At 42.6% G+C, this 13,261-nt stretch overlaps 10 protein-coding genes across 10 annotated transcripts; 5 read left to right on the top strand and 5 right to left on the bottom strand.

Annotated features, from left to right (window-relative positions):
* Window positions 1-133: 133 nt before the first annotated feature.
* On the top strand, window positions 134-2,332 carry PRT1 (translation initiation factor eIF3 core subunit b; the record flags this gene model as incomplete). Its single annotated transcript, XM_003683451.1, has 1 exon — window positions 134-2,332. One exon carries the CDS (start codon window positions 134-136, stop codon window positions 2,330-2,332), a length of 2,199 nt encoding a protein of 732 aa, XP_003683499.1.
* Window positions 2,333-2,404: 72 nt separating this feature from the next.
* BOL3 (Bol3p) lies at window positions 2,405-2,713 on the bottom strand (the record flags this gene model as incomplete). Its single annotated transcript, XM_003683450.1, has 1 exon — window positions 2,405-2,713. One exon carries the CDS (start codon window positions 2,711-2,713, stop codon window positions 2,405-2,407), a length of 309 nt encoding a protein of 102 aa, XP_003683498.1.
* A 125-nt stretch (window positions 2,714-2,838) lies between these two features.
* Window positions 2,839-3,213, top strand: BOL1 (Bol1p; the record flags this gene model as incomplete). The annotated part of the gene is made up of 1 exon (XM_003683449.1): window positions 2,839-3,213. The coding sequence occupies one exon, from the start codon at window positions 2,839-2,841 to the stop codon at window positions 3,211-3,213; it is 375 nt and encodes a 124-aa protein (XP_003683497.1).
* A 24-nt stretch (window positions 3,214-3,237) lies between these two features.
* GCV3 (glycine decarboxylase subunit H) lies at window positions 3,238-3,750 on the bottom strand (the record flags this gene model as incomplete). Its single annotated transcript, XM_003683448.1, has 1 exon — window positions 3,238-3,750. One exon carries the CDS (start codon window positions 3,748-3,750, stop codon window positions 3,238-3,240), a length of 513 nt encoding a protein of 170 aa, XP_003683496.1.
* A 553-nt stretch (window positions 3,751-4,303) lies between these two features.
* On the top strand, window positions 4,304-5,854 carry PDE2 (3',5'-cyclic-nucleotide phosphodiesterase PDE2; the record flags this gene model as incomplete). The annotated part of the gene is made up of 1 exon (XM_003683447.1): window positions 4,304-5,854. The coding sequence occupies one exon, from the start codon at window positions 4,304-4,306 to the stop codon at window positions 5,852-5,854; it is 1,551 nt and encodes a 516-aa protein (XP_003683495.1).
* Window positions 5,855-6,037: 183 nt separating this feature from the next.
* On the bottom strand, window positions 6,038-7,543 carry VTS1 (Vts1p; the record flags this gene model as incomplete). The annotated part of the gene is made up of 1 exon (XM_003683446.1): window positions 6,038-7,543. One exon carries the CDS (start codon window positions 7,541-7,543, stop codon window positions 6,038-6,040), a length of 1,506 nt encoding a protein of 501 aa, XP_003683494.1.
* Window positions 7,544-7,767: 224 nt separating this feature from the next.
* Window positions 7,768-10,131, bottom strand: PTA1 (RNA-processing protein PTA1; the record flags this gene model as incomplete). The annotated part of the gene is made up of 1 exon (XM_003683445.1): window positions 7,768-10,131. The coding sequence occupies one exon, from the start codon at window positions 10,129-10,131 to the stop codon at window positions 7,768-7,770; it is 2,364 nt and encodes a 787-aa protein (XP_003683493.1).
* A 444-nt stretch (window positions 10,132-10,575) lies between these two features.
* HAP5 (Hap5p) lies at window positions 10,576-11,070 on the bottom strand (the record flags this gene model as incomplete). Its single annotated transcript, XM_003683444.1, has 1 exon — window positions 10,576-11,070. The coding sequence occupies one exon, from the start codon at window positions 11,068-11,070 to the stop codon at window positions 10,576-10,578; it is 495 nt and encodes a 164-aa protein (XP_003683492.1).
* Window positions 11,071-11,204: 134 nt separating this feature from the next.
* On the top strand, window positions 11,205-11,693 carry SNX3 (Snx3p; the record flags this gene model as incomplete). Its single annotated transcript, XM_003683443.1, has 1 exon — window positions 11,205-11,693. One exon carries the CDS (start codon window positions 11,205-11,207, stop codon window positions 11,691-11,693), a length of 489 nt encoding a protein of 162 aa, XP_003683491.1.
* A 175-nt stretch (window positions 11,694-11,868) lies between these two features.
* ERV46 (retrograde cargo receptor ERV46) lies at window positions 11,869-13,089 on the top strand (the record flags this gene model as incomplete). The annotated part of the gene is made up of 1 exon (XM_003683442.1): window positions 11,869-13,089. The coding sequence occupies one exon, from the start codon at window positions 11,869-11,871 to the stop codon at window positions 13,087-13,089; it is 1,221 nt and encodes a 406-aa protein (XP_003683490.1).
* Between the last annotated feature and the right edge of the window lie 172 nt (window positions 13,090-13,261).

Below are 13,261 nucleotides of genomic sequence, written 5' to 3'. Positions count from 1 at the left end.
GCGCTTTGATGCTTGAAATGTGAAAAACTCGAAAATTTTTCACTTAAAAAAGTTCAAGATCGAACCCATTCAAGGTGAACAGTGAGAAACCAGTTATTAAGTGGCCAGTGGTAGTTGTTTGTGAGGTTTCAAGATGGCAACTGAATTTGAAGATATAAAACTGGAAGATATCCCGGTCGATGACGTGGAATTCGGCGATTTGGAAGAAAAATACAGCGTTAAGGATGAATTCAATTTCGACCAATATATTGTTGTAAGTGGTGCACCTGTGATTCCTGAAGCCAAGGTTCCTGTCTTGAAGAAAGCTTTGACCGGTCTTTTCTCTAAAGCGGGCAAAGTCGTTGACATGGAGTTCCCAATTGATCCAGAGACAAAGAAGAGTAAAGGCTTCCTTTTTGTTGAATGTGGTTCACCAGCAGATGGTAACAAGATTATCAAGGCATTCCATACCAAGAGACTGGATTTGAAGCATAGACTGTACTTGTACACTGTTAGAGATGTTGAAAGATACAACTCAAATGCTTTCAACACTGAGTTCAAGGAACCTGCTATGCCTGAGTTTGTTCCATCTAGTTCTTTGAAGAGCTGGTTGCAAGATGAAGAGGTCAGAGATCAATATGTTCTGCAGAAGGATGATTTGACTACCGTTTTCTGGAATACGACGCTAGAGGATGCGGACAATGTTGTGGAATCGAGGGAGAACTGGTCCAGCAACTACGTCAGATTCTCTCCTAAAGGTACCTATCTATTTTCGTACCACGATCAAGGTGTCGTCGCTTGGGGTGGTCCTCACTTTGACCGTCTAAGAAGATTCTATCATCCTAATGTAAGAACTTCTTCCGTGTCACCAAATGAAAAATACTTGGTCTCTTTCTCTGCAGACCCAATCATTTACAATGAAGATGATAAGGACTCTCCTTTCACTAAGAGAAATGAAGGTCACCAGTTATGTATCTGGGAAATTGCATCGGGTTTGCTGATGACCACTTTTCCAGTGGTCAAGAGTCCTTTCTTACACTGGCCTTTGATCAGATGGTCTTTCAATGACAAGTACTGCGCACGTATGGTTGGTGGCACATTGGTTGTCCACGACAGTGATAACGGATTCGCCCCTATGGAAAACAAGGCCTTGAAAGTTCCTGGTATCAGAGATTTCTCTTTTGCTCCAAGTGGTGTTAAATTACATCCTTTCAGACAGAACGACGAGCCCTCCGTATTGTTGGCTTACTGGACTCCTGAAACTAACAACATGTCCTGTAAAGGTACTATTGTCGAAGTTCCTCGTGGTAGAGTATTGAAGACGGTCAACTTGGTCCAAGTTTCGAATGTCAGTCTACACTGGCAAAACAATGCCGACTTCCTATGTTTCAACGTTGAACGTCACACAAAGTCTGGTAAAACATTATTCAGTAATCTGGAACTATGTAAATTGACTGAGAAGGATATTCCAGTCGAGAAGATCGAATTTAAGGACTGCGTCAGAGCATTTGAATGGGAACCAAATGGAAACAGATTTGTTGCCATTGCAGAGCGTGATACTGGTGACGATAATCCAGCTATTCCAAGACACGTTATAAGTTTCTTTGCACCAGAAGTTAAGGAGAAAGAACAAGGGTCAAATGCTTCAACAGGTATTAAGAGATGGAAGCTTGTTGTCGATATTCCAGACAAATTCTCTAACACAATTTCTTGGTCCCCTGCTGGTAGATTTGTAGTCGTTGCCACTTTGGTCAAACCAAACGTTCGTAAATCTGATTTCATGTTCTTCGACGTGGATTTCGCCGGTGAAAAGAATATCAATGAAGCAAAGGATGTCACAGCGTCTGTGAAGGATATTGCTAAACCAGCTTATCTATCGGCAACTGACTTGAAGTGGGATCCATCCGGAAGATACTTGGCTGCTTGGTCGAGTGCTTTGAAGCACAAGATTGAAAATGGTTACAAGATTTTCAATGTTGGTGGTGATGTGGTCAAGGAAGAAACCGTATCTAATTTCAAGAACTTTGCATGGAGACCAAGACCAGCATCTCTATTGAGTAACGCAGAGAAGAAGAAGGTTAGAAAGAACTTGAGAGAATGGTCTGCGCAATTCGAAGAGCAAGATGCTATGGAGGCCGACTCTGCTATGAGAGACTTGATCTTGAGACAACGTGAATTGTTGAAGGAATGGCACGAGTACAGAGCCGAGTCCTCCGAGAAGTTGCTCAAGGACTTCGGTTACAAAGCCTTTGACGTTACTCCATTGGATGAAGATGATGAACAGTACACAGTGGTGGAGGAAGTAAAGGAAGAGATCTTGGAAGAAAAAGAGGAAAAAGTTCAGGACGAGTAAATAAATAGAATAGTATTATGAGTAATTTCTCAGAAATTTAAATATGTACAGGGATATGATAATTCATGCTTTTCAATTAGCTTTGGTGCGTAATTGCAAACCGTGCCATTTTTGTATATCTTCTTTCAATATTTCATTCACCAACTTATGCTGCTTCACAATTGATAAGCCCTTAAATTTTGCACTGGTTATGTCGATGGCAAACATTGAGCCACAGCCTCCAGATATATCCATCACCTGAAGTCTTTCTGGCTGGAGTGCTTTGACTAATTTCTCTTGTATCAAAGTTTCCTCCGGGGTCATAGAATAAAACCGAGTCCCCAACATTTTCGATGGAGCCCTTATATAGGATCTTAAAGAGACCCTAGCAAGTTGAATCATGGTCGGATGTATCTTTTCCCAGCTTCATCATTTCGAAGCCAGTCTACTTTTCTCAGTTTTTCAACCTTATACAAGGTTGAAAAATCAGCTACCAGAGGGATGATCAACTACAAAATAATGAAGACATGTTTAAACGATTGGCAATTCGCACCATGAGCGATCTGAAAGTACCATTGAACCGCAGTATTGAAGGTCCAATTGCACAAAGTATAACGAGGAAGGTTCATGAGAATTTCCCCGACTTGACCCATTTCACTATATTTAACGATTCCTTCAAGCATGCTGGACACCATGGAATAGCAGACTCCGACAATCGCATCGAATCCCATTTCAGACTAGAAATTGCCAGCAACAAATTCGAAGGACTCACTCTTCCCAAGAGACACAGGATGGTTTACAAGCTACTAGAAAACGAGATGGGTGAGGGCCAAGTGCACGCCTTGCAATTGACCACTAGGACTACTGCAGAACAAAACAAAAGATTAGGAAAATCTACATAGATACTCGTAGCTAATTCTTTCCCACTAATGCTCATCATGTTTTAGGGATTCCTCGTAAGCTTCCAGCGTCAGTAGACCGCTGGTTTCCAAATCCTTTGCGTCATTAATCTTAATCTTGGCAATCCAAGCAGCACCCATGGGATCTTCATTGATAAGTTGTGGGGACTCTTCCAACGCACTGTTGGCCTCCAAAACAGTACCTGCCACTGGCTGGTAAATTTCAGAAGCTGATTTCACAGACTCAACAGAACCAACAGACTCACCAGCCTCCAATTCAGTCTCTGGTTCTGGCAATTCCACATATGTAGCATCTCCTAGAGCATCTGCAGCATATGTCGTAATCCCAACAAACGCAGTTCCATCCTGGTGAGCTGCAATCCATTCGTGCTGGTTAGTGTACAACACTTTGGAAGGTCCGGAAGTCGAATAAGTGAAGGGTAGACTAGTCTTTGTCAATGCATTTGTCGATTGAGCACGCAAAAACAAACGCAAAATCCCATTGGTCCCACTGGGTCTAACCAAAGCTCTGGCAAACATCTTCCTTCAATCACTGTTCTTCACTGCTTTTTCCTCAAAAACGCTGCTAGTTGCTTGCAAGACGGGCTCTTCTCTTCTACTATTTGAACTTTCGCCAAGTCGATCAGGGCTCCGAAAGAAGTCAACACTGCTTACTACTAACAAGAGTCACCTACAGACCTACACGATCACCGAAAGGCCCTCTGAACGCCCACTCGACGTTATAAAGCCCTCTACATTCTCAACTCGATGTCCGTCAAAGTCCCATTACGGCTCTCTGTGTCCCGAAAAGGTTAAACAGATAAGCGAAGCTGACCTAATCGGGTTTGATTCGTTTTTTAACATGGCTGGAATTTTGCAGCAGAATAAAAGAAAAACTGTAACAGATTATGGAGAGTGGGAATTACCTAGAAGTTGGAAGAAATTTCCTCGAGTTTAGCCTCAGTTTCCGGAGCCTTCATTGTCTGATTGCAGGTCATTCGCACAGTGATTCTTGTAGTTGAAAGGCTCTCTATTATAAGCTAGTTAGTAGTATTGTAGTTGATGAAATTATAGGTATCGATTGGACCCCAAGATGTCTACGTTATTTCTTGTTGGTAATGTGGACCGAGTTAGGGTTAAAGAGCTATTTGTGCGATATAGGGATGTTTTCGATCGGACTGTGGAGGTAGAGGATGTGAGGTCACTGTTTGATCGGTTGTATTCGGACCGGTTGGCTGCGTGTGCTTTGGAAGCTTCTGAAGCAGCTGAGGACCGTTGGAATTATGAAGAGGGAGTTTCTTTGGTGGTACTGGAGTCTAGAGCCGAAGTGGAGCCACAGGTTTTGGATGAGATGTTTAGGAACTTTTTGCCGGTGTTTAACTTGGTGAGTGTGTGTCAGGATGTCGATTTGAAGCACTTGCAGAAGATACTGGAGAGATTGCCTTCGGAACAGGTGGAATGTTGTGATAGAATTAGAAGAATGGCTCATTGGATGTATTATTGTCCTTCGAAGGGTTGTTCTTCGCGGATTTACTCTATGGTGGAACAATTGCAAAGGGTACGGAGGAAAGGACGACGCTCTATACCTGGGTTGATAAAGAATATCGATTTTAACAAATTGATGGTTATTCCTTCAGAACTCAATCGTGAAAATTACTGGCGATTGCTGTGTACGTGGGCGTTTCAACCGCATACATTGACCACTAGAGAACTTCTATATTGTGCATTCATTTTGTTGCAGAAATTATCAGCCGATGCAGGGTTGGTTATACCAGATAATCAGCTTCTATTACTGTTATTCACTTTGGAAGCTTCGTATCACCAGGTGAACAAGTTCCACAATTTTAAACATGCGGTAGATGTCATGCAAGCCACATGGCAGCTATGTGAACATATAGTTGATGATCCTATGCAAACTTTACTCCTGTCAATGGCCGCGATTGGCCACGATATTGGCCATCCAGGTTCAAACAATATGTTGTTGTCCAAGTTTGGTGCGCCAGTGGCTAGGATTTACAACGAAGAGTCAGTTCTCGAGAACATACACAAGGACTTCTTTCAAGAACTACTCAGTACCCATTGGCAGGAACTACTCACGATTTCGTCGTCTTCAAAGGCGCACCCAAATTACGATGTTATTTCAGAGACTATTCTAGCGACTGATATGGCTTTGCATGCTGACTACGTGGAAAAATTGAAAATAATTCCAAAGATTGCCGATACGAATACTTTAACATCATTGATCATAAAAGCCGCTGATATCTCAAATGTGACGAGACCTTTAGAGATATCTGCGCAGTGGTCCTGTCTTATCACACTCGAATTTAATGACTGCACTCTATTACAACAGCATGAAGAGAACGTGGTCAGCCGTGAGTGTAATGATGATGATGAATCAATACATTCGGATGATGAAATTTACAGATGTATTTCCAACGTCAGATTATTATCACCAGACGATTTAGTGGCTAAATATCCATGCATACCAAGAGGTCAAATCTTTTTCATTGACACTTTTGCCGAACAATTCTTCCAAGAGCTTTGCGAAAAGATACCACACTTGGAATTTCTGATAGAAAACATCCGAACCAACAAAAAATTTTGGTTAGAAAAATTACGAACTTCTCCGAGTAAACATAATTAAAGACAAGACTGCATTAAGAATTCCAAATACACTTGGTATACATATCTTTCCACTTTCCACTTTTTCGATGCAACTGTTTTGCTGTCAATCTCAGTCATTCGCGCATTATAAATCTTCAAAGTAAATCTATATCAATATATGTAAATATAAACAAGAAAATTCACCTTGAGAACTTGCGTAGAACTATGATACATAGGCGGTCTGATCGATAAGTCCCTGGTCCTTGTGGTCTCTTACTATGGCAAATGCCTTGAGAAGTTTTCTCCGCGCACCTAAGGCGCTAATACCCATCTTCTCAAGGGCATCATCGTCCAAATAGATGAGTTCATCCCATTTTTTGGAGCTTAGCGCATCTGAGTACTTATGCAATCTCAGGGACTTTAACCACACTGGTATATTGGTCAACAATCGAGGATCAGTCAAGGTCCTAGGGTTCATCGATGAACCGTGTCCATTCCCACCACCATTGGAAGCACCAGGTATCGCATTGATGGTTGGATTTGGGGTCACATTACCCGTGTGACTACTTGACGTACTGTTTGGCGAATGATCAGGGGATAGAGAGCTGTGAGTGGTATTCATATGCATATTGGAAGTGGGTTGCTGACGATTCCCGCCGTAGTAGGTATGACTATTCGCGGTGCCAAAATCACCATTGAAGTTTCTATTCTTGGTTGATGCCGAGTAAAAGTTGGTTTGAGTGTTGAAATTATGGCTACTAGCTGGTTTCTTCACGGTGTGGTTAATATTCGCTTTGGAAACATGAGGATCAGCAGATTTGGGTCTCTGGTTCATCTCTTTGATATAATCGTAGATTGGTTGAGTCATCGAAGTAGGTTGTGGTGACCACTGTTGGTATATAACAGAATGATCAACGCTGGGATCGAGGTGATCACCAGTATCACTATCAGCCCCCATACTTCTCTCATTGGAAAACACAGAATCTAGATTTGTAATGGAATAGGATTCCCTATTGGGGACTGGAGAAGCAATGGCCGGAATCTGGGGAGATATGTAACCGCTGTTCATCAGACTATCTAACTTCAGCTTAGTGTATTGCAATACATCCTCGTTCAACGTGGACAGCAAATTGTCAATGACGGTATTCTGTTGAACACTACTTAACATCGACATCCACGAACATAGCTGGTTGATATCCTGAGTAAAATTGACAACCGGGTTGACATCTCCTTGACCTCTTGGCTTCGATTGTGATGACTTTGGGTTAACTGTCTGAGTTTGACCTAAATTTTGCTGCGCTTTAGACTTATTGAGTGACTGGGAACGGTTGTGCATTCCAACCACGTTGTTACTGGACGAACTAGTGAAAGAATCTAAAAACATCGAAGAGCCCTGCGCATTGGTTGGTGTTCGAGAGGGCGATTGTATCATGGGCGACATAACAGCAGAGCCGGCTGCTGAGTGGGTCGAGGACATATTATTCGACTGCTGCGAATGTGAACCAGTTGGATCCAATAATAGAGACTGCTGATCCAGCATTTCGTTGAACGACAAATTGTGCGACTGAGCAGTTAATTGCGGTGAAAGAACCGTAGCACTCACCGCGCTGTTGCTCAGATTCATCACACTTGATTGAGGTGACAGCAGAACAGCACCGGGGTGTGCACCTCTCCCTACGTTGTAGGGAGACTGGCTACCCGATGCAAAATCCTCGTACGCACTACTCATAATGGTCATACGATGCACACAATATAGGCCTGGAAAAACCCTTGATGCCCTTGAGCTTGCCAATTTTAAGTCCTTTATCTTGACTAGTTTTCAATGGAAGAAGGTTAATATATCAACATTTTTCAGCTTTGGAAAATTTTCCAGAACAGACAACATTCTTAAATATGCGGTGTAAGGAATTTCTTAACTAGTACATATCATCTATTACACAAAGGAGCTTGGCTCTACTGGTAATACTTGTTAAGAATCGAGTTGCATTGCTCCTCGATGGTCGAATCCTCTGCCTTGATTTGCTCCAGCAGTTTCTTGACCAAGGGCTTTACCGGAGGCCTGAACATGACGAGAAACTTCAAAGTCTGGAAACCTAGCGAGCTTCGCGCTGGGTCGAGACAAATTGGTCTAACTTTATCAATGTGCTGTTGTTCAATCCTGGGTAGCTCGCTCATGAGCCTAATGAAGATTCTTCTATGTTGGTTTTCAAGGAAAGGTATTAGGCCTTCGAGGAATTTTATAGACCACTGATCGTAATTTGTGTAATTTACAGGGAGGTCTTTGGCAAGTGATTCGTAGTACCACTCTTCTCCTAGCCACTCTAGCGCCATTCCGATACGCCCATTGAAATCTTCCATGAAATAGTCGTAAAGAATTTGTCTTATCAATTCGCTCATCTTGTCCTGATGGCTGACGCCTCGAGTGCATAATCTTGTCAATATATGTAGCCATGACTCCTTGTTGTTCCAATGCAATAATTTGACTTTCTCTAATGGGTTTTGATCCTTTCCCATGTTCGTGGTTATTCCAGAGCTCTCATCACTGTCCTTCGCACTCATAATATGTTGAACGATTCTATGCAGATGTTTCATTCTCTCGTCCTCAGTCATCGGAACAGGTTTAATAAGCTCCACATCGTTCTTGTTCGTGTCTTTAATTTCGTCGTAATAATCATCCTCATCAGCTTCGTCTTCATAGTTTTCACCTTGAGCAGCTCGCAGTTCGATTTCTTCCTCTTTCTTAACCTTCTTTGTAGAGCTTTGGCCATCATCATGTTGGTCCACTTTACGTTTTTTGCCGGCCTGCTGCTGCTGCTGCTGTTGTTGTTGTTGCGATGCTTTGTTCACTAAATCTGTATATCTTGAAGCTACGATCGATAGCCCAGAAATCATCTTAGTAGTGTCTGTCTTGAAAAAGGCTTCGCTGCAAAGCTTGATCATGATATCCTGAGGTAATTTTGCCATATCTTGTTCTGAGTTTTTACTGTTCATCAATGAATAAATTGCGCAATATGAGTTGTCGATAGCCACTGGTGAGTTATTGAAAAAGACGGCAATATTGTTCTTGGACATGGTGTATCGTTGTAGATCCATCAGCAATTGTGTGACATTATCAGAAGGTTTCTCTGCGGGGTTCATATCCACTGGAGTTTGTCCCGGTTGTGGAGTGGACGACGTAGCGCCAACATTTACACTCGTGATCGATGGCGATGCATTGTGCCCATTTTTGCTGGCCATTTGTCTCCGCCTCAACGAGGCATATTTTTGTTTGTCTTTAGCCGCCATCTTATTTTCAACTTGTTCAGCGTCAAAGTTCAAGATACCTTTACTTTTAGTTTCTTCACCAATGACATGTAGAGTTTGTGAAATCTTTGACAGCTTCATGTGTTGAGATGCCATTTGACCAGAATTCTTGATAATCTGAGATTTTAGGCCAAACTGAACGAAATTTTTGTAGCAACGTTCGACAAATCGCTTGCCCAGTCGATAATTTAATACTGAAAGATCATCAGCCTGATATTTAGCATCAACGTTGAACTTGAGCAAGCCCGAAAGGATCCTCATGGTAGCTTGTGATCTTTGTTTCATGATAAAGGCAAGGCAATTAAGAATCCCAATAAACACCGAACTAACCATCATGGGCTCTTCGATTAAGTAATTGAGCAAGATGTCTAAGAATTTTTTCGCTTCAGATTCTAGTTGTTGCTTGTTCGAAATGACGGGGTGCCCATCTGGAACAGAAGATATGCTGATGGGGCCAGCCTTGATGTTGTTACCGTTTCTTGAGGTGTGAACGATGATGATCTCGGATAAAAATTTGGCAGTAGCCAATCTGGAACCAATATTCTTTCTATCGTTAAGGAATGGGTCGTTATCATCCGAATTCAACTGCAATGGGTAAGTAGTGTTCCATTTAGACAAAATGAACGCTTTCATCTGTTGCATGGTATCCCACATCTCCTGGTTCGATGTCTTAGCCACTAATTCAAAGAGCAAAGGATAAGACGCAGAAAATGCCAAGACTGAATATTTATAAGCTATTGAATCCTTCACATTGCGACACACAGACCAAAGACAATTCAAATGTTGAGATGCAATAAATGGTTTTTGGCTAGACCCTATGTTTTCATGAGTGATCACATCGAGTAGCAGATGGGGAGTGAAACGAGCCAATTCTAATTTCAATTGCGGAGTGGTACCCTCAGATATATACAAAGATGCTGACGTTTCCAAAACTTTGGGGAGCATCTGATCCGGACTATTCTCCATAGCCAGTTTCCTGGCACGGTACAATTGGTCCATCTCAGATAAAGACATCCTTCAAAAGGTCAAATAAACTTCTCAGCTCTTTACTGTCCTCTTGAACTTGCTATGTACTTAGTTGAAAGTTATTATAGATATCTTTTCGGCTGGCGTTTTTAAGCGACTGATCCTAAGTGAAGGCACGTGATATATGATAGGATTACTACTTGGAGCTCTTTAATGGTAATTGATGGTACTTGACCACTACTATCGAGCCAATCGAACCTCTTTATGGAATGCGAGGACTTTCCAGATTTTTCTGTATCGAATGAGTGTTTCTCGTGCTTAAAACTTGTCTCTGCGTAAAACAATTGGTGTACAGAGATTAAAGTACAAACTTATTACTTTTAGTATCCTGCTCGCTATCACCATTTCTCAAGTTATGTGTAAATTCTCTGCCTATGATGTTTTTGGGTTTTAAAGTGTCATACTAATGTTACACACTCGCTTGATCTCTTGTTACTGCTGCAGGTGCCTGGGGACTATATCTATGAGGAAATCAAACATATCACTCTTCTGTAAAGCTTCTCCTATATCTGCCTTTTGCAAGGTCCGCCTCTTGTTCTCCTCTGCGACACACCACGCTCTCATGGTCAATTCCGTTATGAATATCTCACAGGCCTTTGCAAAGAGGATCGGCGCTTCTGCACTGATCATTCTAACATCCTCATCTGTCTTCATCACTTTCTTTATTCTTGCCAAGGGCAGCGAATGAGATTTGAAGTCATCCTGGTGGTGCGAGTCGGGCTCATTTGTCGATTCAATCTCATTGATAAGTTCCTGCCAATACTGAATCATTATCTCCCTGTAGTGTCCCACTAAACCTTGCCCCACATTTCTGAACACGTCCAATTCTTCCTCGTCATCGCCCTCCATAGGATTCACCATTTCCGGCCTACCACTTTCATCGACAGCCGTAGCTGCTGCTACTTCCCTATTCCCATTCTCAGCCATGTTCACCGCTCCAACTCGCCTTGTATGAGGCTTCCTTCCTATTGTGTTGATTAGAGTTGCGCACCCGAGATTAATTCAAGTAGGACTCATGCTTATGGGGACATTTAAATCAAAAGAACTAAGACGACAAGTAGATGAGAGAGTTCAAATCATTTAGCACCACAGAACAGAGTACATTACCACAGGGTCACAGGAACCCAACTTACAGCGAGATTTACGCTGAACCTGAGAACTTTCTAGAGGTCGAAGTGATCAATCCAAAGACTCACGTCCCAAATGGGTCTGATACGAGGGGAATGTTTACGGATTACGAGATCATTTGCCGTACGAATCTTCCTAGTTTCCACAAGAGGGTTTCAAGAGTAAGAAGAAGGTATTCTGATTTCGAGTTCTTTCGTAAATGCTTGGTGAAGGAGTTGTCCATGTATAGCAATCACCCCAAAGTTGTGATCCCCCATCTTCCAGGGAAAATACTACTGAGCAACAGATTCAATGATGATGTGATCGAAGAGAGGAGACAGGGTCTTAACAAGTGGGTAGAGGCCGTGGTGGGACATCCACTCTTACAAACCGGATCTAAGACCCTTGTAAGGTTCATCGAGGAGCCGAAATTCGTCGGATAGATCGCACGACTCATCGGCGTTCATATAGTTTGATAGGAGCACACATCGGGACTCTTTAAAGTACCGTCTGTAGATTTTTCAGTTGTTCATCGAGCGATGGCCATATTAATTTCGTTAGAAAACGCCTGCTCGAAGATTTTAGCTTAACGAGCAAGACAAGAAAAGTGTGAGTAAAATGGTTCAGAAGTCTGCCTTGCTGTCCTTTGATGCATTTTCCAAGACAGAGGAAGATGTGCGTATACGTACCAGGTCTGGTGGGCTAATCTCGCTTTCGTGCGTGGTTTTGACTATCTTTCTGTTGATCAGTGAGTGGTTAAACTTTAACCAGGTGGTTACAAGGCCGCAGTTGGTTGTAGATAGAGACCGTCAGTTGAAATTGGATTTTGTCGTTGATATTACGTTCCCCTCTATGCCATGCGCCATGATTAGCTTGGATATTATGGACAACGCAGGTGAATTACAATTGGATATCATGGAGGCTGGATTCACCAAGACCAGGATTGATTCGAACGGTAAGGAGATCTCAACTAGTTCGTTTGACGCCAGCGATTCCTCTTCCGATTATGTCCCCGATGATGAGAACTACTGTGGTTCGTGTTACGGGGCCAAGGACCAAGACAAGAATGATGAATTGCCTAAGGAGGAACGTGTTTGCTGCCAAACGTGTGACGACGTCCGAAAGGCATACTTAGAGGCTGAGTGGGCGTTCTATGATGGGAAGAACATAGAGCAATGTGAACGTGAAGGTTATGTCGAAAGGATCAACCAACAGTTGAATGAAGGTTGCAGAGTTCAAGGAAATGCGCTATTGAGTAGAATTCAAGGTACCATTCATTTTGCACCCGGGAGAGGATTCCAAAACAACCGTGGTCACTTCCATGACATGTCTCTCTACGACAATACTCCACAATTAAATTTCAACCATATTATCCACCATTTGAGCTTCGGTAAACCTATCAACTCTGGCGCTGAAGATCGCGGAGCCGCAACTTCTACGCACCCATTAGATGGCCGTCAAGTGTTCCCAGACCGTGATACACATTTGCACCAGTTCTCCTACTTCGCTAAGATAGTTCCTACAAGATACGAGTATTTGGACGACGTAGTGGTTGAGACAGCGCAATTTAGCACCACATACCACGATAGACCACTCAGAGGCGGTGTCGACGACGACCATCCTAACACATTGCACTCAAGAGGAGGCTCGCCAGGCATGTTCGTCTACTTCGAGATGTCACCATTAAAAGTTATCAATAAAGAACAGCACGCCCAGACCTGGTCCGGATTTCTACTTAACTGCATCACCAGTATCGGAGGCGTGCTCGCCGTTGGTACAGTACTTGACAAAGTGCTCTACAAGGCTCAGAAATCCATATGGGGTAAGAAGAGCCAGTGAATGCAAGCTACTGTGAATATATATCATGTAATAGAGAATTGGTATACTCATCACCTTTAACGTTGAGTGGCTTTCCAGCTGGCGAACTCTCCGGCCTTTTAAAGCTGTTTATTAAAGTCAAGTTGAAGAATGTGACTTATAAGTCGATCTATCGCTGGTGATTTAGATCGTT

Source organism: Torulaspora delbrueckii, chromosome 8 (genome assembly GCF_000243375.1).
Source record: "Torulaspora delbrueckii CBS 1146 chromosome 8, complete genome".
Taxonomy (NCBI): Eukaryota; Fungi; Ascomycota; class Saccharomycetes; order Saccharomycetales; family Saccharomycetaceae; genus Torulaspora; species Torulaspora delbrueckii.
The sequence above is the reverse complement of the archived record's forward strand: the minus strand, read 5'-3'. Positions and strand labels throughout refer to the sequence as shown.